This window comes from Ambystoma mexicanum, chromosome 8, assembly GCF_040938575.1.
Source record: "Ambystoma mexicanum isolate Mex_15411 chromosome 8, UKY_AmexF1_1, whole genome shotgun sequence".
In the NCBI taxonomy this organism is placed as follows: Eukaryota; Metazoa; Chordata; class Amphibia; order Caudata; family Ambystomatidae; genus Ambystoma; species Ambystoma mexicanum.
The window spans coordinates 686,459,773-686,484,451 of record NC_090929.1 but is presented as its reverse complement, the minus strand read 5'-3'; the positions used below and the strand labels follow the sequence as shown (position 1 = coordinate 686,484,451).

The 24,679-nt window shown below is 47.6% G+C and overlaps 1 protein-coding gene across 1 annotated transcript in view; it reads left to right on the top strand.

Moving 5' to 3' along the window:
* Positions 1-24,679, top strand: part of HIF1AN (hypoxia inducible factor 1 subunit alpha inhibitor) — an 879,315-nt gene that overhangs the window by 341,174 nt on the left and 513,462 nt on the right. The window contains exon 4 of the mRNA XM_069610488.1: positions 17,734-17,879. Coding sequence (XP_069466589.1) covers positions 17,734-17,879 — 146 coding nt within the window. The remainder of the gene's footprint in view (positions 1-17,733; positions 17,880-24,679) is intronic.

Here is a 24,679-nt window from a genome sequence, read left to right as displayed (position 1 = left end):
TCGCTTCGCGTTACTTTGCTTCTAGCAATGTGACGCTCACCGTGTCCAGCTTTCTCACGAGCCTGGTGAATTCCAGACCTGCAGAAAAACCAGGAACATTGTTAGCAGCAGAATCTTACTGCATACATCATCCTTCACTGCTCGCAGCTCCTGAGCAGCTCTGTTGGTGGAGTTCACCGCCCGGATCGAAGGACCTAAGAAAAGGAGGAAGACATCATTAAAGGAGGTAGTGGAGACATTACAACCACAAAGCGCTTAAAGACTAACTTGGTTGGTTGCTTTTTGGGCGGCATAGCTCCGGAACTCCATCTGCGCTGGGAACTCACCGCGACCTACGAAAAGAGAAGAGCATAGGTCAGTGAGGACAAGACATCGCTGCGCTACGCAAAGCGCCTCTTTACCGGTGAGAACCAGCATATACAGTTATCCAAGCGGACACTCCGCGCTCCTAGGGAGATGGAAAAAAAGACGTTTGGAACAGAGAAAAGGCATGCAAGAATTACGACGCCATCAATCGCAATAAGACCTACCTGAAACACACCACAAGGGCAGCAGTCAGTGAAGTAACTGGACCGCCCGTGCACACAAAAGACAACGCGACCCTGCCCAGAGAGCAGGACGGAGAGCCCACTGATTCCGACAACCAGGTGAGAAGAGAACCTGGAGGGGCTGGAAACACAAGGCAGGTGGAGGAAAACTTACCTTGGTCGCCCAGTCCTAATAAAGTCTTCATTTCCAGGTGGAATCCCATCGACACCGAGACCACACCAGGGAATCATTGGGAAGGGCACCAACAACCAACTGGCTTGGTGGCGTCCCCGTGGATACCAGGTGAACGTAACAGCAAGTGGTGTAGATACCTCGCCCGAACTTGAGTTTGGAAAACCAGCGGCTGGGGAGCATGCGGATGCATCTTGTAGACAGCTCATGTCGAAAGTGGTTGAATACATGGGTTGGAGTGGGCCCCCATTGCCCTATGACCAAGACAACCTCCCAGACATTCTGGACAAGGGTCCACAAACTGATCCTATTTTAACTATTCTTGTGGCACTGCAAAAAAAGGGTGGCTAGGAACTGGGAGACTCTGGAATCTAATCAGGCAATTGACAAGAACGTGACAAAAAAATACCGCCCCACCAGTAGTGCCCTGCCTACCTGTTGAAACACCCCACTCCGGAGAGTCTGGCAGTGCAGTCAGCTACGGCTACTTCTAAACAGGCAGCGTACCCTACCATTCCTCCTGATGGGGATGACAAGCGCGTAGACTGATGGGCGAGGAAGATATTGGGGGCATGGCACTAAAATCTGCCATCTCCACTGGTCCCCTCACAAAGTTTTCGTATACTCTATGGGACTCTATCTCCATAGCTTTTGTTAAAGACGGCAAAGGAGCCATGTGCGAGGCCCTTCAATCAGGATTGGATTGTGCGGATAGCATCAGCAGATCCATGGCTACCAGCACAGTTATGCGCAGATTTGCGTGGTTTCAGAAGTCGTGTTTTGCACCTGATGCGCAATCTAGGCTTCTCAACATGCCTTTTGACGGGTCTCAACTTTTTGGCAACAAGGCTGACTGGAGCCTTGAGAAGTTGCAGACCTCTAAGGTGGCAGCCAAATCTTTAGGTGCCGCTATTGGGCAACCTCAGCCTTTTCGTCCTAGTGGGCAACCTTCGAGGGGTAGATCTTTTCGCTACTACTCCTCAGTTGGAAGGGCGAGAGGAATGGCCTGTCAAAGAGGCCAGAGAAGATTTCCTCTTGATGGACGAGGTGGAGGTGCCAAGTCAGCTCAAGCAGCAGCCTCCTTACCATTGGCTTCTGCAGCCGTTGCCGCAAAACCTCTCTGAGGTCTTCAGTCACAGTTCACCTGTGGGGGGCAGACTGTCTCAGTGTTCAGAAGAATGGGGAGATATTACTTTGGATGCTTGGGCTCTGTAAACTGTAGCCCACGGTTACTGCCTTCATTTCATAAAGGGAACTCGGAACAATCCACCAGGGAACCGCTCTTTAAGGATTCCTGATCTGCTCCTTGTGCAGGAGATTTTAACCCTGCTAGAGACGGGTGCTATAGAACCAGTGCCTTTAGCGGCGAGGAACAAGGGATGGTACTCCGCATATTATTTGATACCCAAGAAGGATGAATCACTGAGACCCATCTTGGACTTGAGATACCTGAACAAGTTCCTCAGGAAGGGCAAGTTCAAGATGGTCACACTTTCTCAAATCCTTCAGACCCTCCAACTCAAGGATTGGTTGGTGTCATTGGATCTTCAGGATGCTTATTTTCATGTGCCAATCCATTTGAAGCATAGAAAATACCTGCCGTTCACAGTTGGTGTTTCTCATTATCAATTTCGAGTTCTGCCATTCGGGCTGACCTCCGCCCCAATTGTTTTCACCAAACTGATGGCGGTGGTGGCAGCGAGTCTCGGGAGAGGGGGGATTAACGTCTACCTACCCGGACGATTGGCTGATCAGGGCACGTTCTCCCGAACAAGCCCAGGATCATCTCAGCGTCACCTGCCACTCTCTTCACAGACTGGGCTTCTCCCTCAATTACAAGAAGTCTCATATGACATCTTCCCAAAAGGTCCAATACATCAGAGCAGTGCTAGATGCATCCTTGGGAAAGAGCTCACCACCCGACGTGAGGGCTTAAGACATTCTTCAGATGGTGACCAAATTCAGAATGCCCAGTCTACCAGAGGTTGCTCGGCCTCATGCCATCTTTCATTTTTCTGGTGCCCGAGGCTTGCCTGAGAATGAGATCCCGTCAGTGGGCTCTAAGAACTCAATGGTCCCAGCTCTCAGTAAAGATGTCGGATCGAATTCAGATTCCAAACAGGGTCTCACAGGTTCTTTGGCGGGCCTGCAAGGACAATATTCGGAAGGGAGAACCCGTTTGGCAACCATGGCCTGAGATTACAGTAGTGACGGATGCCTCACTCACACCGTTGTGAGCTCATGCCAACAATCTGACAGTCCGCGGCCCTTGGTCTCCATCAGATTCCAAACTACATATCAATCTGTTGGCGCTGAGTGCAATCAGACTAGCGCTGAAGGCCTTCCTGCCCTCTGTGCAGGGAAAGAACGTCCTGATAATGATGGACAACACAGTGGCCATGCATTACCTCAACAAGAGAGGAGACACAGGGTCACTATCGCTGTGCAGAGAGACAATGCAGCTCTGGCACTGGGCAATTCAAGAATGAATCTCCCCATCAGCAGTTCATCTAGCCGGGGAGGAGTACGTGGCGGTGGACGCTCTGAGCAGGCAGCGCACAGTCTCCCACGAGTGGGAACTAGCTCAAAAGGGCCTTCAAGAGATCTTCACCCTTTGGGGAACCCTTCAGGTGGATCTATTCTCGACAGAGTTCAACCGGAAGCGCGAAAGATATTGCTCCAGGGAATTTCCTCCAAGAGGAGCTCTAGGAGACATGTTCGTAGTGGACTGGGAGTTTCCACTCCTGTATGCGTTTCTTCCAGTCCTCGTCATTCCTCATGTTATCAGGACCTTGAGAATATTCGGTAAATGCATGATCTAAATTGCCCAGGATTCGGCTAGGAGGACGTGGTACCCAGAACTTCTGGTCATGTCCATCTGTCGTCTGACAAGTCTTCCACAAAGAGAGGACCTTCTCTATCGAGAGGGAGGTCGGGTTCTCCATCCCGAGGTCAATACTCTCAACTTTGATGTTTGGCATCTGAAAGGCTGAGACATAAGGATTGGGACCACCCGGATGATGTAATGGAGGTATTGCTTTCGGCCAGAAGGCCAGCAACAAAGTCTTTGTACCATTGGAATAAGTTTTGTGACCGGTGCAAGGAAAAGAATGTTGATCCTTTTCTATGTAAAACTGGATGTTTTATCCTTTCTTCTATCCTTTGCTAATCTGGACCTCCAGATTGGTACCATTAAATGCTACTTGGCGGCGCTGTCCATATTTAAGCACTCGTCGGAGGAATGTTCCCATTACAAAATTACACTGGTGACTCAATTCCTAAAAGGGCTCACTAATGTGTTCCCTCCATCTCCTTTCCAGGTTCCTGTTTGGGACCTTAATCTGATTTTAAAATTCTTGATGTGTGCTCTATTTGAAACTCTGCACACTTGTCCGTTAAGGCTATTAACCTTCAAAACAATCATATTGCTAGCTCTGACACCAACCCGTAGAGTGAGCGAGTTGCAGGCACTTTAATCCAAGCCACCCTTTACCATCTTCCTCAAGGCCAGGGTTGTTTTAAGGGTGAAACCCTCCTTTTTGCCTAAAATCATTTCGGACTTTCATTTGAGTCCAGAAATTGTTTACCTTCCTTCTATCCTCCACCTCATCCTGGTAAGGAAGAGGAAAGACTTCATTGGTTAGACACTCGGAGAGCGTTCAGCTTCTACATCTCCAGAATGTCTAAGTTTCAAATTGATGCCCAACTCATCAGATACTAATTAAACTAGGGGATCCCACCCTAATCACTAGCCAGTGATATATCTACCTTCTGGTGGGAAGCGAGTACACAAATTATTAGAGGAGGTAGATGGAACCTATCAGCAGTTGGGCCACAAAATTATCTCAAATGTAAATTCATAATTTTATTAAGATACAATTGATAAACACAAAAGTAGAAAAATACAATACATGCATAAAGACTTAGTCTGTGTGACAAAAAACCTTTTAAAAGGCTAATTTTGCAATAGATTTACTTAATGTAGAGAACATTGTCCATATAATGATATTCTAATATTCAATCGAATTTTGTGCTTATCTGGGAAAGTCTGCAATTGCTAGACTCTCAAACTCAACATGTTTCAGTCCTAAACTGTTGATCAAGGTCTTTCTTCACGAGTAATGTCACGGTTAAAAATCTCATTAAAAAAAATTAGATCTTCGCAATTGAAGTTATCTTGTTAAAGTTGGCGTAGCTGCTGATAGAAGAAAATAAAAAAAATCAGGAAGAAGTACTTAATACCAGAATTCCTATACCATCATGTTTTAGCTAAGCCGAGAAAAGGTAAACAATTACCTTTTCCGGCTAGTGGGTTGAGTCCTTCTAAAGATGCCAAAACATCCTCAATAAATCAGGAAATGGCCCATATTCATATGAATTTCTCATCAGACCTGTCGGTAAATATATAAATTATACTCTAGGACTCAGTACATTGGCAGCCAACCCGAGTCCCTTCTTAGTGTCTTATAATGGACAACAGATTTGAAGTAGTAATAGTAAGAGGACTAAGCAGCCAGGTTTAGAAGCCGGGTGTTGATTTATTTTTGGCTCCCGCAGGCACGGTGGATAACGATTGAGTTAATACCCACATTTGTAACTAATGGGCAGGATTAAGACCATAAGAATCCCAGAGTTCAACACAGTAAGAGACTAACAGGTGAGCAACTTAGTATAATATGATAACGCCATTTAGAGTTTGGATCGCGTGATAATTAGAGAGCGAGTGTTATCTTTCTAGCAGCAGCTAGAGTTAATACCATTTGATAGGCTGCGGGCTAGCGAATTTCACACACACCAGCATCCTGCGGGTGATGGAGAATATTGGATTTTCTATCCTGGGTGTGGATTTAATCTGAAGTCCCTCTGTGTGGTAAGTGGAGATAATCGTAGGGCTACATTTCTAAGTATCTAGTTCCTTTACTTTTTGTTGCTTTTTTGAACAAGCTTTTTTTTCACGACGCCAAATATATTTACGGCAGAGATTGTAATTTGATGAGACTGTGAGATACCTCCGATAGGAAGTCAACCCTTAAGGTAATGGAAGTAAGGGGCAATCTAATAACTGTCTTCGTCGTTTGTGTGAGCCACAGCATTGAGTCCTAGAGTATAATTTATATATTTACAGACGGGTCTGACGAGAAATTCATATTAATATGGGCCATTTCCTGATCGTTTTGGCATCTTTAGAAGGACTCAACCCACTAGCCGGAAAAGTTGTTTACCTTTTCTCAGTTTACCGAAAACATAATGGTATAGGAATTCTAGTATTAAGTACTTCTTCCTGATTTTTTTTTTATTTTCTATCAGCAGCTACACCAACTTTAACAAGATTACGACTTCAATTGCGAAGATCTATCTAATCTTCTTTAATGAGATTTTTAAACAACATATGATTACTCCTGAAGAAAGTCCCAGAATAAAAGTTGAGGACTGAAACTTGTCGAGTTTGAGTTCAGCTATTGCAGACTTTCCCAGATGAGCACAAAATTCATATTGAATATTGGAATACCATTACGTGGAAGATGTTCGATGGGATTGTGTCCTCCGACGTATTCCACATCTGACAATCACCACAGCTATTTTTCGGCTCCTGCGTCGATGACATATATATGCCCCTTCGAGGACCTCCTCCGACGGCCGTCATCACCGGATGTTATATGTACGATGCACGACGCCCGTAGCCTCAGTTGTGTTTTTTCCACGAACGTGTTGGCTTCGGAATCTCGGTGCGCCTCGGTTCTTCTGTTGAATCGGTTCTTCGAACTTGGTTGTTTGTGAAATATGTCTTAGTCTACTACCCTGCGGTCGGGTTTCAAGAAGTGCCGGGACTGCGGTTCCAAGATGTCGCTTAGGGACCCGCACGACGTCTGCCTGTGGTGACTCGGCGAGAGCCACGCTGCCGATGACTGCGATGAGTGCCAGTCTTTGACGTCGAAGGCCTTGCGGGAGTGGAAGAAGCTATCTGTAGGTAGGATTTCCAAACCCCGTAAATCGAAATCCGCTGGGCTTTCGACTGACTATTCAAGGGCGAATCTCCGCGTCGGCGTAAGTCCAGGGGGGGAGGGGTCTCGGTCCTGGAGTGGTTCCTGCCATTCCTCTGCCTCTTCTAGAGACTTGAGGAAGCGCCATCACCGGTCGCCTTCCCTGTCCTCGTCCGAGGACTCCGCCAGACGGCGGGTAGCTTGTCCTAACATTCATCTACAGCGGAATGGGACGCATTCCGTAAGGAGATGGCGATTTTCAAATCGCAGGGCTCCATTCCGTCCGCGCCTTCGAGAGAAGCCGGCAAGGAACGCGCTTGGGCCACCGTTCGCACGCCTTCGGGCTCGGGTGGTCGGTGCGATCATCGGGAGCCGTGGGGGTCCCGATCCGACAAGGTAGATCGCTCTAGCCGTGCCTGCTCCAGGTCCTGGTCCTCGATGCCCTCGAGACCGTTGGAGACCGTTGGAGACTGTTGGAGCCTGTGAGGCCTTCTAAGAAGGCATCGGCGCCGAAGCCGTCGAAGGACATGCTCGGGGCTCTGGCCTCGAAGCCGTTGGCGCCTCGCTCGACGCCGATTCCGTCAACGCTCCCGACGCCTTTTTAGGAGGCTTTATCGGAGGTGCCCCAGAGACCGGTGGAAACCCCGAGGGAGGCCCTTAGTAAATCAGTGAGGCCTGTGTTTGAGCCTTTTTCTGTGCCCTCATACAGGGATTTATTCCAGCCTTTGGATTATATCTCAGAAGTGGATGAAGGGTCAGATGTTGAGCGGTTTGTTCCTCATGAGGTTCCTGACAAACTGTTGTCTGGTCATAGCCAGCTGGAAGACCTGTGTCAATCCTTGCAATGACGTCAGTGGTCTGGACACCTTCCCGGCGGTTGAGTTTGGAAGGCCTGAGCCTGGTGCTCACGCCGAGTCTTCGTATAGGCGTCTCATGTCGAGGGTGACAGAGTACTTGGGGTGGTCTGCTCCACCTGTGGATTTTCTGCAGGATGACCTGACGGATATCCTTGACCAAGGTCCACCCACTGACCCGGTGTTGCCATTTCATATGGCCTTACAAAGAAGGGTGGCGGCGGCTTGGACTGCTCTGGAGAGTAAATAAGTTGTTACCGAAAAAATACCATCCAGCCAGTGGCGACCTCTGCTACTTGTCCACGCACCCCACTCTGGAAAGTTTGGTGGTACAGGTGGCTACGGCCCCAGCAAAGCAGGCGGCGTACTCTACAATCCCTCCTGATAGGGACGACAAACGCTTTGATGGTTGGGCGAAAAAAGGTATTTTCTTCTGGAGGTATGGCTTTAAAAGCAGCCATCTCCATTTGTGCCCTTGCAAGATTCACGCACTCTCTGTGGAATTGTGTATCTTTGGCGGCTGAACATATTCTGGAAGGGGAGGAACGGGATGGTTTCTTGCCCTCGTTCAGGATGGCAAGGATGCCATGTGTGAATCTGTTCAGTCGGGTCTGGACGTGGCAGACTGTGTCAGCCGGTCCACGGTGGCAAACACTGTGATGTGCAGGTTTGCGTGGTTGAGGAAGTCTGGGTTTGCTCCTGATGTACAGTCCCGGCTTCTCAACATGCCCTTTTGATGATGTCCATATTTTTGGCAGCAAGGCTGACGAGAGCCTTGAGAGGTTGAAGACCTCCAAAGCTACAGTGAAGACGTTGAGCGCTGCAGTACGTCAACCTCCGCCTTTTCGTCCTAGCGGACAGCAATGGAGGGGAGGTTCCTTTCGATCCTACTCTTCTTTTGGTAGATCGAGGGGAACTGCCAGTCAAAGGGGCCATCGTAAGAGTAGGTGGAAAACAAGGTACTCGAAGTGCTAAAGCTGCTCGCGCAGTTGCCTCTTTGTCCTCAGGCACTGCCGCAGCCACTTCCGCACAGTCATGAGGCCATGTCCCATGGTTCGCCGGTTGGGGGAAGGCTGGCGCAGCATCTTGTAGAATGGCGTGCCATTACTTCAGATGTGTGGGTTCTGGAGATCATAGCCCACGGCTACTGTCTTCCTTTCTGGCAGAGGCCTCACGACAATCCACCGGGGAAGCTCTCTTTGAAGAGTCCGGATTCGCTCCTTGCGCAGGAAATCAAATCCCTGCTGGAGAAAGGCACCATAGAAATAGTGCCTGTAGCGGAGAGGAACAAGGGATGGTATTCCCCATATTTTTTAATCCCGAAAAAAGACTGGGGATTGAGACCCATCATGGACTTGTGTGGTTTGGGCAAGCTCCTCAGGAAGGACAAGTTCAAAATGGTTACTCTCTCAAGTCCTCCAGGCCCTTCAACTTCAGGACTGGTTGGTGTCTCTCGACCTCAAGGATACTTACTTTCATGTGCTGATTCATCCCAAGCACAGGAAGTACCTGAGGTTCGCGGTTGGCGACTCGCATTTTCAGTTTCGGGTCCTGCCATTCGGATTGACCTCCGCCCCGAGGCTCTTCACCAAGCTAATGGTGGTGGTGATCCAGCGTATCTCAGAAAATGGGGGATTCACGTCTAGCCCTAACTGGACGATTGGTTGATCAGAGCGTGCTTTCCCGCGCAAGTCCTGGATCATCTGTAGGTCACTTGCCACTCCCTTCACAAGCTGGGCTTCTTCCTCAACTTGTCTCATTTGACACCTACCCAGCGGCTCCAGTACATCGGAGCAGTGCGCGACACATCCCTGGGGCAGTGTTTGCCTCCCCAGGTGAGGGCTCATCACATTCTGCAGATGGTCGACAAGTTTCAACATGCCCAGAGTCTCCCGGTGTTCGAGATCTTGAGGTTGCTTGGCCTCATGGCATCCTGCATTCTTCTGGTGCCAGATGCCAGGCTGCGGATGAGATCTCTGCAGTGGGCTCTCAAGAGGCAGTGGTCACAGTCCTTCGGCAGGATGTCGGATCCTGTTCAGGTGCCGCCCTCGGTCGCCCAGGATCTTCTGTGGTGGGCCGCCAAAGGCAATCTGATGAAGGGGGCTCCATTTTGGCTACCCTGGCCGGAGGTGACGATCGTGACAGACCAATCCCTCACGGGATGGGGAGCTCATGCCAACGAGCTGATAGTCAGCAGTCGTTGATCTCGGTCTGAGTCCAGACTCCATATCAATCTGTTGGAGCGGAGGGCCGTCAGGCTAGCCCTCAAGGCTTTTCCGCCGCCTGTGCGGGGGAGCAATGTCCTGATTCTGACACACAATACAGTGGCCATGCACTACCTCAACAAAAAGGCGGGGGGCAGGCTCTCTCCCACTGTGCAGAGGGCCGATGCAGCTCTGGTTCTGGCCCATCCAGCAGGAAATTTCGATCTCTGCAGTTCATCTGGCCGGAGACGAAAACACGGTGGCAGGCAGAGCACGGTCTCTCACGAGTGGGAGCTGGCTCAGGACGTTTTTTGGGATTTTGGAGATCTTCGCCCTTTGGGGAACCTCACAAGTGGATCTCTTTGCCACCAGTGTCAACCGGAAGTGCGAAAGATTCTGCTCGCAGGAATTTCTGTCACGATGCCCGCTCCCGGGGAGCCGGCTCAGGCCCTGCGTCCCCGAAAGCGGACATCAAGTCCCCGGGGAAGGTCCCAGCAACCCCTTATAGGGGCCCTTTGGACAGCGTCCTGGCGCCTATGGCGCCAGGCTCATAGAAAACATCAGTCCTGGCGCCATAGGCGCCAGGCTCATTATGAAAGTGTTTGGGTGCACTCACCTGATGCAGACCATGCTGCAGAACCCCGGCCTCCTTGAGGCCTGAAAGGAACTACTTTACCTGTAGGACTCATTTACCACCCGGGCGTGGTCGGGGAAGGATACATACCTGATTGGAGGAAGGACACATTCTAGGAACTTCTTCCAAGGCTATTTAAACCACACCCGATCAGCCACACGTGCTTCGCGTTGTTCTGCATCTAGCAGCTGGACGCTCACCGTGTCTGCTTCTGCATCTTGACTTCTGCCACACCTGCCAGCATCCTGAATCACCTGCAAAGGAAGGGAACAAGAGAACAGAAGAAGGAAAAGGCCTAACCTCCTAAATCTGCATCCCGGAGACATTTCGCCGACAATCCGGAAAAGGAAGACATTTATTTTTAAAAGCACATCGCATCGATCGCTGCAGCGCCGCATTCTACTCACCTTTACAGGGCGCCTCCATGTTCAGCAGCGACCATCCGGATTCGCAGTCACGCCCCCGCGCCTAGGGAGAAAAAGCCAAGAACAAAGGTGAGAGAAAAAAGGGAAGCTAAAACTCCATGCCAAGACTTACCTATTGGGTCATTCCGTTTCCATTTCGGGTCCGCGCCGCATCCAGGCATTTTCGGACCCCAGCCCCTAAGGGGAAAAAGACATCAGCGTTAATGAGTGAATGAAAAGACATTACCAAAACACTCATTAAAGACTTACCTGATTTCCACAAGGATTTCACCGCTCACCTCGGGTCGGTGCCTGTTCCCCGGCATTCCGTACCCCGGCCCCTATGGGGAAAAAGACACTAGCATTAGAACATTAATGCATGGACACAAGGGGAACCACTTATAGAAAAACTTACCTGGAAGCCAAGCAAGTTTGGTTCTCACCCATCCGGAAATCCAGTGACGTAACTGGATACCAACGTGCCCCTGCATCAGAAGCAGGATGGAGAGCTCGTCCTTCCAGACCCTAAGGTGAGACGCTATGGGGAAGCACAGAAGGGTTTTGAGGAGGGTGAGAGGGGTAAGTGGGAGGCCGATTGCATTACCCCGCAGACAGTTAACCCCCTATTCTCACCTACAGAAGGATACTTCTGCGAGTCAGACAAGCCAGATCTGGGGCCCGGTCCAGTCCGTCTTCCGAACCCTGCGCATCACCTTAGACGAGGTCACAGCAGCGCGAACCAGGCCAGCGCCCCCGTGGGAGTCAGGTGAGCGTTACAATTTCCTCCAAGAGGAGCCTTGCGGGACGTGTTCATAGTGGAGTGGTCCTTCCCACTGCTATATGCATTCCCTCCAGTCCCCGTCATTCCGCAGGTGTTGCAGAGGTTTGGTTCCCGGATGATCCTCATTGCTTCGGAATGGGCCAGGAGTGCGTGGTATCAGACCTTCTAGACATGTCCATATGCCCTCCACATCGTCTTCCCTACTGAGACGATCTGCTCTCACAGGAGGGCGGTCGAGTTCTCTATCCAGAGGTCAAGTCTCTCAGCCTTCATGCTTGGTATCTGAAAGGCTGAGATATAAGGATTGGGACCTCCCTGAAGACGTGATGGAGGTGTTGCTTTCGGCCAGAAGGCCCGCAACGAAATCCCTGTACCATTGCCGTTGGAAGAAGTTCTGCGATTGGTGCAGGGTACAGAATGTGGATCCTTTCCAATGTTCCATTCCTTTGGTTTTGTCTTTTTGCTTTCTTTAGCCCACAAGGGCCTGCAAGTTGGTACCATTGATGGTTACCTGGCGGCGCTGTCCCTATTTAAGCGCTAGTCTGAGGAATGTTCTTGTTTTAAAATCACTTTGATTTCTCAGTTCCTGAAAGGGCTAACTCGTGTTTCCACCGTCGCCTTTCCAGGTGCTGGGATGGGATTTGAATTTGGTTTTAAAGTTCCCGATGGGAGCTCCGTTTGAGCCCTTACATTCTTGTCCATTGAGACTGTTGTCCTTTAAAACTGTATTTTTTAGTTGCGGTTACTTCCACACGCAGAGTGAATGAGTTGCAGGCACTTTCTGCCAAGCAACCCTTCACTGTGTTCCAGAAGGACAGGGTTGTCCTTCGGGTACGGCCTTCCTTTCTTCCGGAGGTTTTGTCGGAATTCCATCTGAGCCAGAAGGTAATTCTTCCGAAATTCTATCCTGCTCTACATCCTGGTAAGGAAGAGGAGAGGCTCCATAGGTTGGATCCTAAGAGTTTAGGTTTCTACATCTCACGCATGTCCTGGGTCAGAGTGGATGATCAGCTATTTGTGGGATACGCTGGAAGGTGTTTGGGTCAAGCTGTTTCTAAGCAGACCTTGTCCTGTTGGATCATCTTGACAATCTCTGAATGCTACCGTCTGGCAGGTGGGCTTACGGGCTCATTCTACTAGGGGTGTGGTTGCCTCCACTGCTCTGCAGAGGGGTGTTCCGATTCGTAATATTTGTGAAGCAGCCACATGGGCCTCTGTCCATAATTTTGTACAACAGTACTCCTTGGATTCTATCCATGGGCAAGATTTGGCCTTTGGTAAGGCGGTCCTCTATTCTGCAATTTGATTGGGCATTCTAAAATTCTAAATTCCTTTCCCACCTCCATACGTTGGTACTGCTTTGGGAGTCTCATAGAAGTGGAATACGTCAGAGGACACAATCCCCTCGAAGAACAAGTTACTTTTTTACCTGGTAACGTTCTTTCGATGGGATGTTCCTCCGACGTATTCCACATCGCACCCTCCCAGCCTGCCTCTCTACAGAATTTCTTATGCGATAGCAGCTTCTGTTTCCGCAAGGCTTTCTGTAGTCATACTGGCAGAAGATTGGTGCCACACGTTCTGGGAAAAAACTACAACTGAGGCTATGGTGTTGTGCGTCCTACATATAACACCCGGTGACGTCGGCCGTCGGAGGAGGTCCTCGAAGGGGCGTATCAACGCAGGATGCAGACGCTGAAATATTTTCCGAAGCAGCACAGCTGTGATGATTACGGTCATAGATGTGGAATACGTTGGAGGAACATCCCATCGAAAGAACGTTACCAGGTAAGAAAGTAACTTGTTCTTCTCTACATTAAGTGAATCTATTGTATAATTAGCCTTTTAAAAAGGTTTTTTGTCACGCAGACTAATACTAGTCTTTTTATGTATATATTGTATTTTTCTATATTCTTCTACATTTGATCTATCTAATTTTTTTAATGAGATTTTTAACCAACGTGACATTACTCGTGAAGAAAGACCTTGAAAAACAGTTGAGGACTGAAACTTGTTGAGTTTGAGAGTCTAGCAATTGCAGACTTTCCCAGTTAAGCACAAAATTCGATTGAATATTAGAATATCATTATGTGGATGATGTTCTCTACATTAAGTAAATCTATTGCAAAATTACCCTTTTAAAAGGTTTTTTGTCACGCAGACTAATACAAGTCTTTATGCATGTATTGTATTTTTCTACATTTGTGTTTTTTATCAATTGTATCTTAAAAAAATTATGAATTTACATTTGAGATAATTTTGGGGCCTAACTGCTGATAGGTTCTATCTACCTCTAATAATTTGCATCTCATCGAATATACAGGACACAAGCTAGGTCAGGCTGTTTCCAAACAGACCTTGTCTAGATGGATAATTCTGACAATATCAGAATATTACAGGCTCGCAGGAAAAGACCCTCCCGAAGGTTTAAGAGCTCATTCCACCAGGGGCATGGCTACATCTATGGGCGTACCAATCACAACAATTTGTGAAGCGGCAACGTGGTCGTCCATGCACACATCCACTAAGCATTATTCTTTGGATTCTTCACTTGTCCAGGATGGTTCTTTTGGCAAGGCAGTCCTTCACACTATCCATGAAAATGTATGATTTCCAATTCTACTTTCTCCACCAAACCTAACACTGCTTTGGGAGTCTGTCAAAGAGAAGTAATCCGTGGGAGGACACAATCCATTCGAAGAAAAAGTTCTTAATTTTCTTTCGACTGGATGCTCCTTCCACGTATTCCTCATTGCTCGCCAATCCTACCCCTCAGTTGAATTTCCTGTGATATTACATCTTCCGTTCCATCAAGGCTGAGTACGTTTACTCCCATGTTTTACGGGTATCTCTGCTGCAAAAGGAGATAAAAACAGAACTGTGGCCAACGGGCACTGCACGTGCTATACATGCCTTTGATGACATCCTCCTCGACGGAGGCCTTTCAGAGACATCGACTCGACGCACGGCGCCCTCTGCCGAAATTGTTTTCCCAAGCAGCTGAAGCTAGACAAGTGTCGAAGATGAGGAATACGTGGGAGGAACATCCCGTCGAAAGAAAGTTACAAGGGGGTAAGTAACTTGTTCTTTTTCCAGACTACAAGGGAAGAGGTATCATCTTTTGTTTGTAATTGCCTTTCTTTGGATTAGTCATTGCTGGTTGTTTTCCCTTTCAAGTAATCTTCCTCTTTGTAGATTACATTCATCATGCTCAAATGTTGTCCACCTCTGTATTTTGGCAATGGTGGTTACAATATGTCCCCACTTTGAATATATAAGGGGAATGCCAAAAATGTCATTGATTAGTTCGGTATTCAAAAGGGTTATTAGCAGCCAGCAGTCTATTTTGGAGCACCTTGGGGTTACTTAATGGTCAACTCGCTGGTCTTTCCCTGCGCTTCCTTTCAACCGGCTGCTGGTACTTCTAACCGGTGGACTGTGCATTCTACATAGGGAACCTGCATTGCTCACTTCGGTGAACACCAACCACCAGAGTAAGACTCCAGATCAGGGGAGCTTCCCTCTCCTATGGGACATCCAGTAACAGCACTGCTTCCCTCTGCGGTTCAAAGCCTTAACTTATACGACTTTCTCTGCACCGCTTCCCGCTTGAAACACAGCGTCAGCGTTTTCTTCTCCCTGTTCCTGTTGTATACTTCTTCTGATGGCCTGTGCCTGAAGAGCCCTTAAATATAAAGTCCCGCTCAGGTTTGGATCATCCGAATCACTAGACTACACATCAGTTCTGCACCTCTGAGCCTTCTTCCTCATACCGTACCTAGAGAATTATGGGACTTGGAGTTCCCAGTGGTCAGTTTAACCTAATCTAATTCACTCTGTTTAAATGTTTTATTGAATGTACATTTAGGGGAGGCTTGCAAATGAATTAATGGTTGGTTCTTGGTTTTATCATTCCAACCTAAGGTGGAATTATATCTATGGGAAGTAATGGTATTGATTCACATTTTTACGTATACCCTTCTCAGGTTGACCATAAGGGTTTTCACCGCTGACATTTTGTGTAATTCTGGGAAGGGAAGCCTTACTATGACGACCAGCCATTAGGTATTTTGCTATTATGTAAACACCCCTCGAAGAAGATGAATACTGCGTCTCTCCTGACGGAGTCATCCTATTCCAGTGGTGGCCTTCTCCTCCCAGGTGATCCACCTGGCTTATACCACCTCCATTGTTAGGATCAGGTAGTGGCTGCCTTCCACTGGCAGCCTGGAAGGAGACTTTAGGCAGCGATTCTGTGAGGACTCTGCAGGATTCATCACGCAACCCATTATTTTCAGCCGGCTCTTTGTTTTGTACCTGCTATCCACCCTCTCCATGTCTATGGGCACTCTGGTTAGCTCTCCCCTCTGACAAAATAGTTTCTCCTTGGCCCACATGATTCACTGGGAGGTGTGCCTGGCGACCTTTGGACTCGGCCACAGGGAAGTGGGAATCTGACATGTAAGGCACCTAACAGGTCGTGGAAAAATGACCACCGACTATTCCGGTGGATTGGTGAACAATTTATTAGTAAAAAGCGAACGACGGGACAAAGCAAACGAATGACAGCATGAGACTTTGTCACAAGTGAGAACCACACCACCCCCTCCATGTACAGTTCTTATACCCAAGGGAACACATGCATCTCAATGGAAGGAGTGGTCCAGACAGGTCAAGGAATCTTACTGCAACAATGTTGCAAGCAGGTAACAAAGCCCTACTATACAAGTCTTTGATACCAGCTGCCTTCTTACATTTTGGAGTGTTATCTGGGAGGATCGCATAACCTGATAGATTTAGTGAAATTGAATATACTCCTCAAAGATTCACACATGCGCAGAGGCAGACTGGAAGGCTTGCAGTATAATTTTGGCCTGCGCATGCATCTTTTACTAATAAAGTGGGAGCCTAAATCGTGTTTACCAAAAAGGAAACGATTCAGAAGCTTGAGACGGGAAGCAAGCATAGCTACACTCTAGGTGAAGAGCCTTCATCGCAAAGTCATTTGCTTTAAAGCCTCAGCTCGCACAAGCAAGAAACAGTGGTTTAAATGTGGCAGTTTGCCGTATCTCCTCAATATTATAATTCAGTAATGTGCAAGGGGAGTAAATACAATTTTCAATTCCAAACAACTTCCCCCACAATGCCGATGGGGAGTGGAGTGCCTTAATGGGGGTGTGGGTGTGAGAGGAGTCAGCTTGACACTCTTCAGTAAGATAGTGTATTTCTGGTTTTATGCACAGCACATAAATGGGGAGATGTTATGGCTTACTTCCCTTGTGTGACTAAAGTAATGTATATTCTAAAACCATGCTTAATGTCTGTTGGGTGTTAATAGATAGAATAGTGAAACCATTCTGCTAAAATACTCTGCACTTGTCCCAGTGTTTATCTATTCTTTTTGGACAACATATATTGGGGCTGGACGATATGAACCAAAAGTCATATTGTGCTATTTTTGGATTGAATGGCAATGTACAATATATATATCTTGATACTATTAATGTGTCTTAAATGCTCAGTTGTAAGCCAACTACATGTGAGATGTCATGCCAACAGTACTAATACTGAACAGTACATGCAAAATACAACTGTAACAATAATTGTCAGCCTCATCCTAAAATTGCAATTGATTCAAAAGGACATCATCTCAACCTTAATGGCAATACTAACAAAGAAATTCAAGTAGGATACACATCCCTACATGTACTGAAGTAGGCATTAAGTGACACTTTGTCTTGATTTGTCTGTCATCTTAATTTAATGGGAGTCGGAGATATATATATATATATATATATCTCAATGTTAACGATATTGTCTAATCCTATATAGCATTTGAAAATATATCGCTATATCTCCAAAACTCAATATATCGCCCAGCCCTAACATATATTTAAAAATTAAAACATGCAAACCTTGTGGGCTGCCTTTGTAATAGTTTCCTCATAGTGGGATTATATTTGAAATGGTGATCACGTCCCCCAGCGCCAAATTGTAGTACTTTCTAATGCCTTGTGTGATGATCAGTGCTTTTTCATTGTATGCTGGGATGTATTTAGTTTCCTTCACAGTTTTACTGTGACCACCAGTAATTCAGAAAAGAGCATCCATTTAGCTTCTCTTGACCATTTTGGCCTGTATATGTGTATGCACAGGGAATGTGACTCCAGCCCACTACGATGAGCAGCAGAACTTCTTCGCCCAGATAAAGGGCTTTAAACGCTGTATCCTGTTTCCTCCTGATCAGTTTGAGTGCCTCTATCCGTACCCTGTGCACCATCCATGTGACAGACAGAGCCAGGTGAGTGGGAAATGCACCTTGAACTGAACCAGGCTTATGCAGATAGAACTGTATTCATCTTCTTTATCTTCCCCTCTGACCATTGCATTGACACGCAGAATTAAAATGCTCAGGTTAATTAAAAATCTGTAATGCATGTCCTAGCTAATTTGGTTATCACCAAGTGTCCTTGTCAGTACTAGAATAGCTATGGGAAATGCTCAGCATGAACTGCGCACACATGTTGACAAGTCAAATGTACTAAGTTTGATGCCTCTTCCCTACAACCATCATAGGACATTCACTGTTTAGCGTCGGCTGGACTCTGCCAGCCACAAGAGGATGTTTTTGGTTAAAGTACCAATGGGAATATAGCCCAACTGCCGATGTGGGAAGATTAAAATGTTAATTTGTCATTGGGGGAGTGAAGAGATACCGTAAACCTCTGTGGGGACTCCAAAAGTCCCTTAGTACCATAATCTCATGTTACAAAGAATATAGCTCTTGACAAAAGAATTTGAGGAATCTTGAGTTTCAAACTATTTAATCAGGCCTTTTTTATTTCTTCGCAATTCATGCCTGGTGATTATTTCGAACCTAAATTGATGTAAATCTTTTTTTGCTTTTGTGGTGCGAGTGGGTTGGGGTGATCACCATACCCCTCCCTCCCTTTGTTTCTTCTCCATTTGTTCTGTACTAAGGAAATTTCACTCCATTAGTTTGTTTCTGAAATTTATAGACCTTACCCAGACCGAAGTACTGAACCTTTATGTCAAAGTGTAATTGCCCCTTTCCTACCTCTTTAGTAGGTAACACTGACTGTCTCCCTGACACGGGCCTAGCTCCTTTTTGAGGTAACAAGCCCTTCTCCCTCCCAAACATCCTTTGCTATTTGCTGAATGTTAATTATTGCTTTTTGTTCATAGTTCATATGCTCTACTCAGTCAGGTCTGCTATCTATTCTCATTCCTTCGCCAGATATATAATTTATATTGTACCTGCATAATTGTGCGAATTGCAAAAATGTTCACTTAATTTTCTTGTTCCAATTACCTTCATACGAAATTGTTGAAAACATCCTGCACAAAGCCAATTTTTATTTTGTCCAGCAAAACTTGACAAACTTAAAGATATTGCATAATATTCTGAAATAATATAATGCAAACATACTTTACCATCAAAATAAGAGTGAATCTCTTTCAAAACTGTTTTCCACTTAGTGGTGATTTCTTAGGCAAGCTAACAGTCCCTTTGCTGACTTTATTACAGAGAATGTGCGAGTTTTGAAGGCCACAAAACCCCTTTTTGCAATTTTCTTTTCTTGTTTTGGAAAATGCATCACACAAAGTTGGCAATATCGAGGGAACACATTTCATAGATCCTTAGTTTATAGATAATTCATCATATCATGATATCCATACCGGAGATCACAAAACACCCTTCAACAATAGTAGAAATAACATAACCTGATTTTAAACTTCCATTTCCTAATCTTAAGTGCTTTAGTTCGTATAACCAGTATGAAAACAAGCAGTGTTTCTCAGTCTAATAATGGAACGCGTTCTGTAGTCAGCCTTCAGTGGCCTAACGTCTGCCACTTGGGCCTGTGCCCAGAATCATTAGTGGGCTCTGTGTAACTTGTTGTCAACCACCTTTGTACCAGCTTAGAACTGTAAGGTTTCTGACCGGAACATAGGAAGCTGCTGGTGTTGACATGAGGACTGTTTCCTTGGTGCAACCCTGCCAGAGGCAGGTGCTTAACTTACTCCAAAACTGCTGCATGTGCCTCAGATCATTGCCTCACAGTGGAAAGGCAAGCCTTCGGTTATTGCTGCTCTCGAGCCTTATGAAGCACCGGGCTGGATACAGTTTTCTCGACTTAGAACACTGATTAGCTGCATCTACCAGGATTGCTGTCCTCTTTGGAGCGGGGGCTGGTGGGATCTAGGTTTAAATCCCATCCAGGACATTGACGCTCTGGAGTACATTGCCCTGCCTGAAAGATTTGATGCAAGGGTTATTGTGTTAGTACTGCCTTGTAGGATGTCATCCAGCCTTCATTGCAATGTTGCCTTCTCTCATGTTCCTTGCCATACTCTATCCCTGGCCCTTATATGCTGTTCCCTATAACATCCATGCTAATCCCAATCACTGCCATTAAGCCTCATTTCTCCAGCAAAGCAAAGGGATAGCCTTCAGAGGGCATAGGAAGTAGTCCTCATTGCGTCAATTCCAGTTTTTCCTAGCACTGCAGACCCTTTGAAGACGTTATGATGATTATCCTGGGGTGCAGCAACTGCAATGCCTAATCTTCCTGGAACACGCCCTCACTATCCAAAGGGATCAGACTCTGACTGGACCCAGAGCCAGCCCGTCCAGCTTCTCTATTACCATTCCACCCGAGCTGCTTCTCAGCACACCTGTAACAAAGCATTCTACAAACATGCGTTGGAGTCCTGGAGTTTCTGGAATTAAAGTGCCAGCCCTGCCTTTGTCCTGGCGGCAGCCCTTTCCAATAAGGAAGAGAGAACCAATCAATGAGACTAGATGCTAAGTTCTGTCTGGTGACTGTTGAGGAGCTCTCTTTGTACTAAACCCACCCACAAATTGTTTTTTCTGCTTCTCTAACCCAACTATGCAGCCTATCCTCTTCTAATCATACACCTAATCATGGCTGAGAAAATACAGCTATGGATACTTGGGGTAGTCTAACCAGTCTGCATTATATGTGCAGGATAAAACAAATGCTGTTTTGGTTGCCTTTCATTTTAACCTTTCAAGGGATAGTTCAGTGTTTGCTTCCACCCTAACGATCAGTCCCCACCCATGAGAGAAGGTGGTTGTTTCTGGTCGGAGTGATGGTCTCTACACTGGTCATAAGCTCTTAATCTGCTTCTTGCCATGTTGATACTGTGACCGAGTAATGTTCTTAAGCCTCGATACCCAATGACCTATTTGGCTTAGGGATACTTACTTATAGAGTCACAGGACAGTCCTCTTCCTTTTGACAGTCTTCACTTGTTTCATCCTAAACAGATTGGACAATTTGTAAGAGTTGATTAACACTCTCAGAATATGTATGCAGTAATCAAGGGTACTGTAAACTTGCCTTGGTCTCTTTGAACTTATAAGGGGATATGGGGGTGCTTCTTTGAGTGGTTTTTCAGGTTACTGGCGAGGTCTTATACTTGACTTATACTCTACATGATACTTTTCTTGGGGCTACCCATAGATCATCGGAAAGCTCCAAGTAGTTTCTTCTAAAAACCACCTCTTCCTCCATCGTATTGGGTCTGTGTTGCTTAACATTTGCTGGTGGCTTGAAGTCGCAACACTTTCCTTGTTTCAACCAAATAACCTTAGATCACTGGACTTAATCTTACGTCCCGTCCCCTTTCCTCCATACTGCATGGGCGTCCCTGCCTAGGGACAGGAGACGGAACCTTTTTCACTAGAAAAAATCTTCTTCCCCCTTTAAATTCAGAGATGCAGCCCTAGAAGCATACGCTGCTCTGACTCCGCCCCCCCGGAACAGGCCAAAATCACCAGCGCTCCTGAGTTTGGGTTCGGCCATGTAATTCCACGGGCGGACACTTCTGTCTTTTTATCATTCAGGTACTCTGTCCTCGGGCGTCACTCTCCTCCCCGGCACATGTCGACTTCTACAGGGTTCAGCAGGTTTCCATCCAGTGACACTTTTTCCAACTTCAGACCCCTATGCCCTCTGCCTACGTTGCCTTGACTCAGACGACGGCTGGCAAGCTTGTACCACGTGCAACGTGCTTTCCTCGAGGTCTCTGAAGAGTAGACGAGCCAAGCAACATGGCGCAGGCACATGGAAGGCAGCTCGACAAGATGGGCGCCTTGCCAGAATTTAGACACCTGCCCGATACCGCACCAAGGAAGGGAGCAGGTGGAGGAACAAATGTTAAGATGGGACTCGTGTCAACCAGGTATGTGGCCTACAGCCTAACCTTCATTTGCGCAGGGCAGGTTCCCGCAGCGTCCATATGGGCAGGGCACGCAACGGCTCAAGCAGCCACCTGCTAACCCATCAATATCACCTACCAAACCTCTGGCCTGTGAGGACCGACTTCTTTTCTTTTCTTTTCTTTTTTTTTTTTTCTTTTTTGAAAGGTTCCTTGGACTCATGAAATCTCCTCGGATGGGGGTCATCCTTGGGGATGCCATCAGGGACGTGCTCTCACCAATGGCTCTGGTGCCGCAGGCCACCGTACAAGTGCCCCTCGCCTCTGTGCAGCCTCCGCCGCCTGATTTGCTCCCCAACCGATAGTGCAGGTGGTTCCGTACCAGCCTCCACAATTGCAGATTTCCTCCGAGAGCTTGCGGCGCAGAGCCAATCACGATTCAAGGCGGGACTGGCAGAGGCCAAGATGGTGGTACAAGACATCATGGAGTCCACCGTGGCCCACATTGACACCTCTGGCCGGGCCATCTGCATCGCCACGGACATGAGAAGAACGGCCTGGCACCGTGCTACGAAATTCAACCCGGATGTCCAGGAACGCATCTTAGACCTGCCGTTCGAAGGGATGACCTCTTCCTCTCCACTACAGACGAGGACTGAATAAAAAGAAAAAACGCTCACAAACGGCTAAGTCTTTATCCATCCTTACAAAATACAAGCCCAAAACGTACACCCAGTCACAGGAGCACTCGGACAAGGGGCGTACATACAGAGGGTTCTGCAGTTTCCAAGAGCGGAGGTCCAGGCAACCAGACCGCTCACCGACCAAACATCGGCACAAGCATCAAAAAGGGGTAGGGGGAGAAAGGGCTTTTTCCAGTCCCCCCTCCTCCGCAACAGCCCCAGAGGGAAAGAAGGCATGACCCGCCCCTTCGGGTCCATGTGTCTCCAGTGGGCGGCATGCTTTCTCTCCATGCACACTTCTGGGGCCAGAATTTCGTGGACCCATTGATTCTCTCCGTAGTATCCACTGGGTACCGCCTACCCATTCCAGCCTCTTCTGCCTCTTCCTCTCCACTCCCAAAGATTGGGCAACAACTCGGCGGAGATCCGGTCGCTCGCCGAGAGCCAGGGAGTGGAGGAAGTCCCAGCCTCCCAGCTAGGCTCGGGCTTCTACTCCAGGATTTTCGCTATTCAGAAAAAGAACCAGGCGGGCCTGAGAGTTGTGCTGGTCCTTTCCACCCTTAACCTCTCCCTACCTCTACAAAAATTAAAGATGGTTAGGCCAGCTTTAATAGCTGAGAGATTGTGCAGGGGAGACTGAACGTGTGTAACGCTCACCTGATTCCCGCAGAGGCGCCGGTCTTGACTGGGTGAATGCCGTATCTTCAAAGGTGATGTGTAACACACGGTTGGCTCTTTGGGCTGGACCTCTGTGCACTGTATGTCTGACTTGAAGAGTAAGATGTCTGTAGATAGAAAATATGGGATTAATGAACTGGGGTTATTGGGTGCCTCTCTCCTCTTCCCTTTCTCTTCTCCTGTAGAACCCCAAAGGTTAACGCCCTCACCTTAGGTAAGTGAACGCCGTGCTCTCCATCTGCCTCGGGGCAGGGTGCCGTAACCAGTTTCTTCACTGGATAAGGGTGCAGGCCTCTTGACCTCAGAGGACTGCTGTCCGTCGTTAACTGCACGAACGGTAAGTTCTGGGCACTTCAAATGTCTTAAGTCTTTTGTAATGATATCTCTTGTTTTGCAGGGTTCCGGCGATGGCGGGCTGATGAGAGTTGAGGATCGAACCCGCGTGAGGAATAGAAGCGCCTGGAAGCACGTAAGTAAGCGCTTGTAGCCTGCTTCACGATGCGCACTAACTGTCCCTTTTATCTTGCAGGTACAAGTTCAGAGCTTTAGAGAAGCTGAAGGGTGTTGGAATACCCACTGGATTCGGCGTGGGAAGGAGTAATGGCACGTGAGTAATAAAGTTGCCCAATGTCTTTAAACACACCTTCTTTTGTCTTTCAGATGCGGGATGCAGCGCCGAAGGCCTCCGGAGCGTGCGAAGAGTAGGTAAGCCTTTGTCTTTCAGATGCCGGAATGCAGCACGAGGCGTTGGTGACAGCCGATGGACCAGGTAAGAGATGCGCTGCCACTGAAGACCGTAGTGCTAACCTGTTCTTTCTTTGTCTTTACAGGTGCTGCTGAAGACTGGATTCCAGGATGGTAAGCCTTTGTTCCCTTAGGCCCAGGATCAGAAGCAGAAGACACGATGAGCGTTCTGCTGCAGAGAATGCAGAATAACACAAAGCAAGATTCATCCATCGGGTGTGGTTTAAATAGCCTCCTGTAGTGCTTAGGTGTCTCCTTCCACAGCCACGCCTAGGTAAGAAAAGAGTTCCTGCTTTCCAGAAGAGTTCCAGTATTCTGAACCTAGGGAGTGGCTCCTGCCCCACCCAACAGGAAAAGTAGTCCCAAACAGAAGAGGATCAGGGGTTCAACTGGCAGGTAAGTAAGCAGCATGGTCTGCTGCAGGTAAGTCCACCCAAGCATTATGAGCCCGGCGCTTCCAGCGCTGGGACTGGGCATCTTTATGAGCCTGGTGCCACTGGCGCCAGGACAGGGTCCAAAAGGTCCCAATTGGGACTGGCTGGCACTCAGAACCGGGGTTATGGGTCTGCTTCCAAGGGAGTCGGGCAAGTCCTGATCTTTTGGAAGCAGAGATCATGACAGCACCCCCCCTCAAGGCCCCTCCCAAACCGGGCTTCTCCGGTGGTTTGGGCTTGTTAGGAAATGTTCGATGAAATCGTTTGATTAGACGAGGCGCGTGGACGCAGGTTCCCAGGATCTTTCTTGGGGACCGTAGCCTTTCCAGTCAATCAGGTAAAATAGTTTAGAT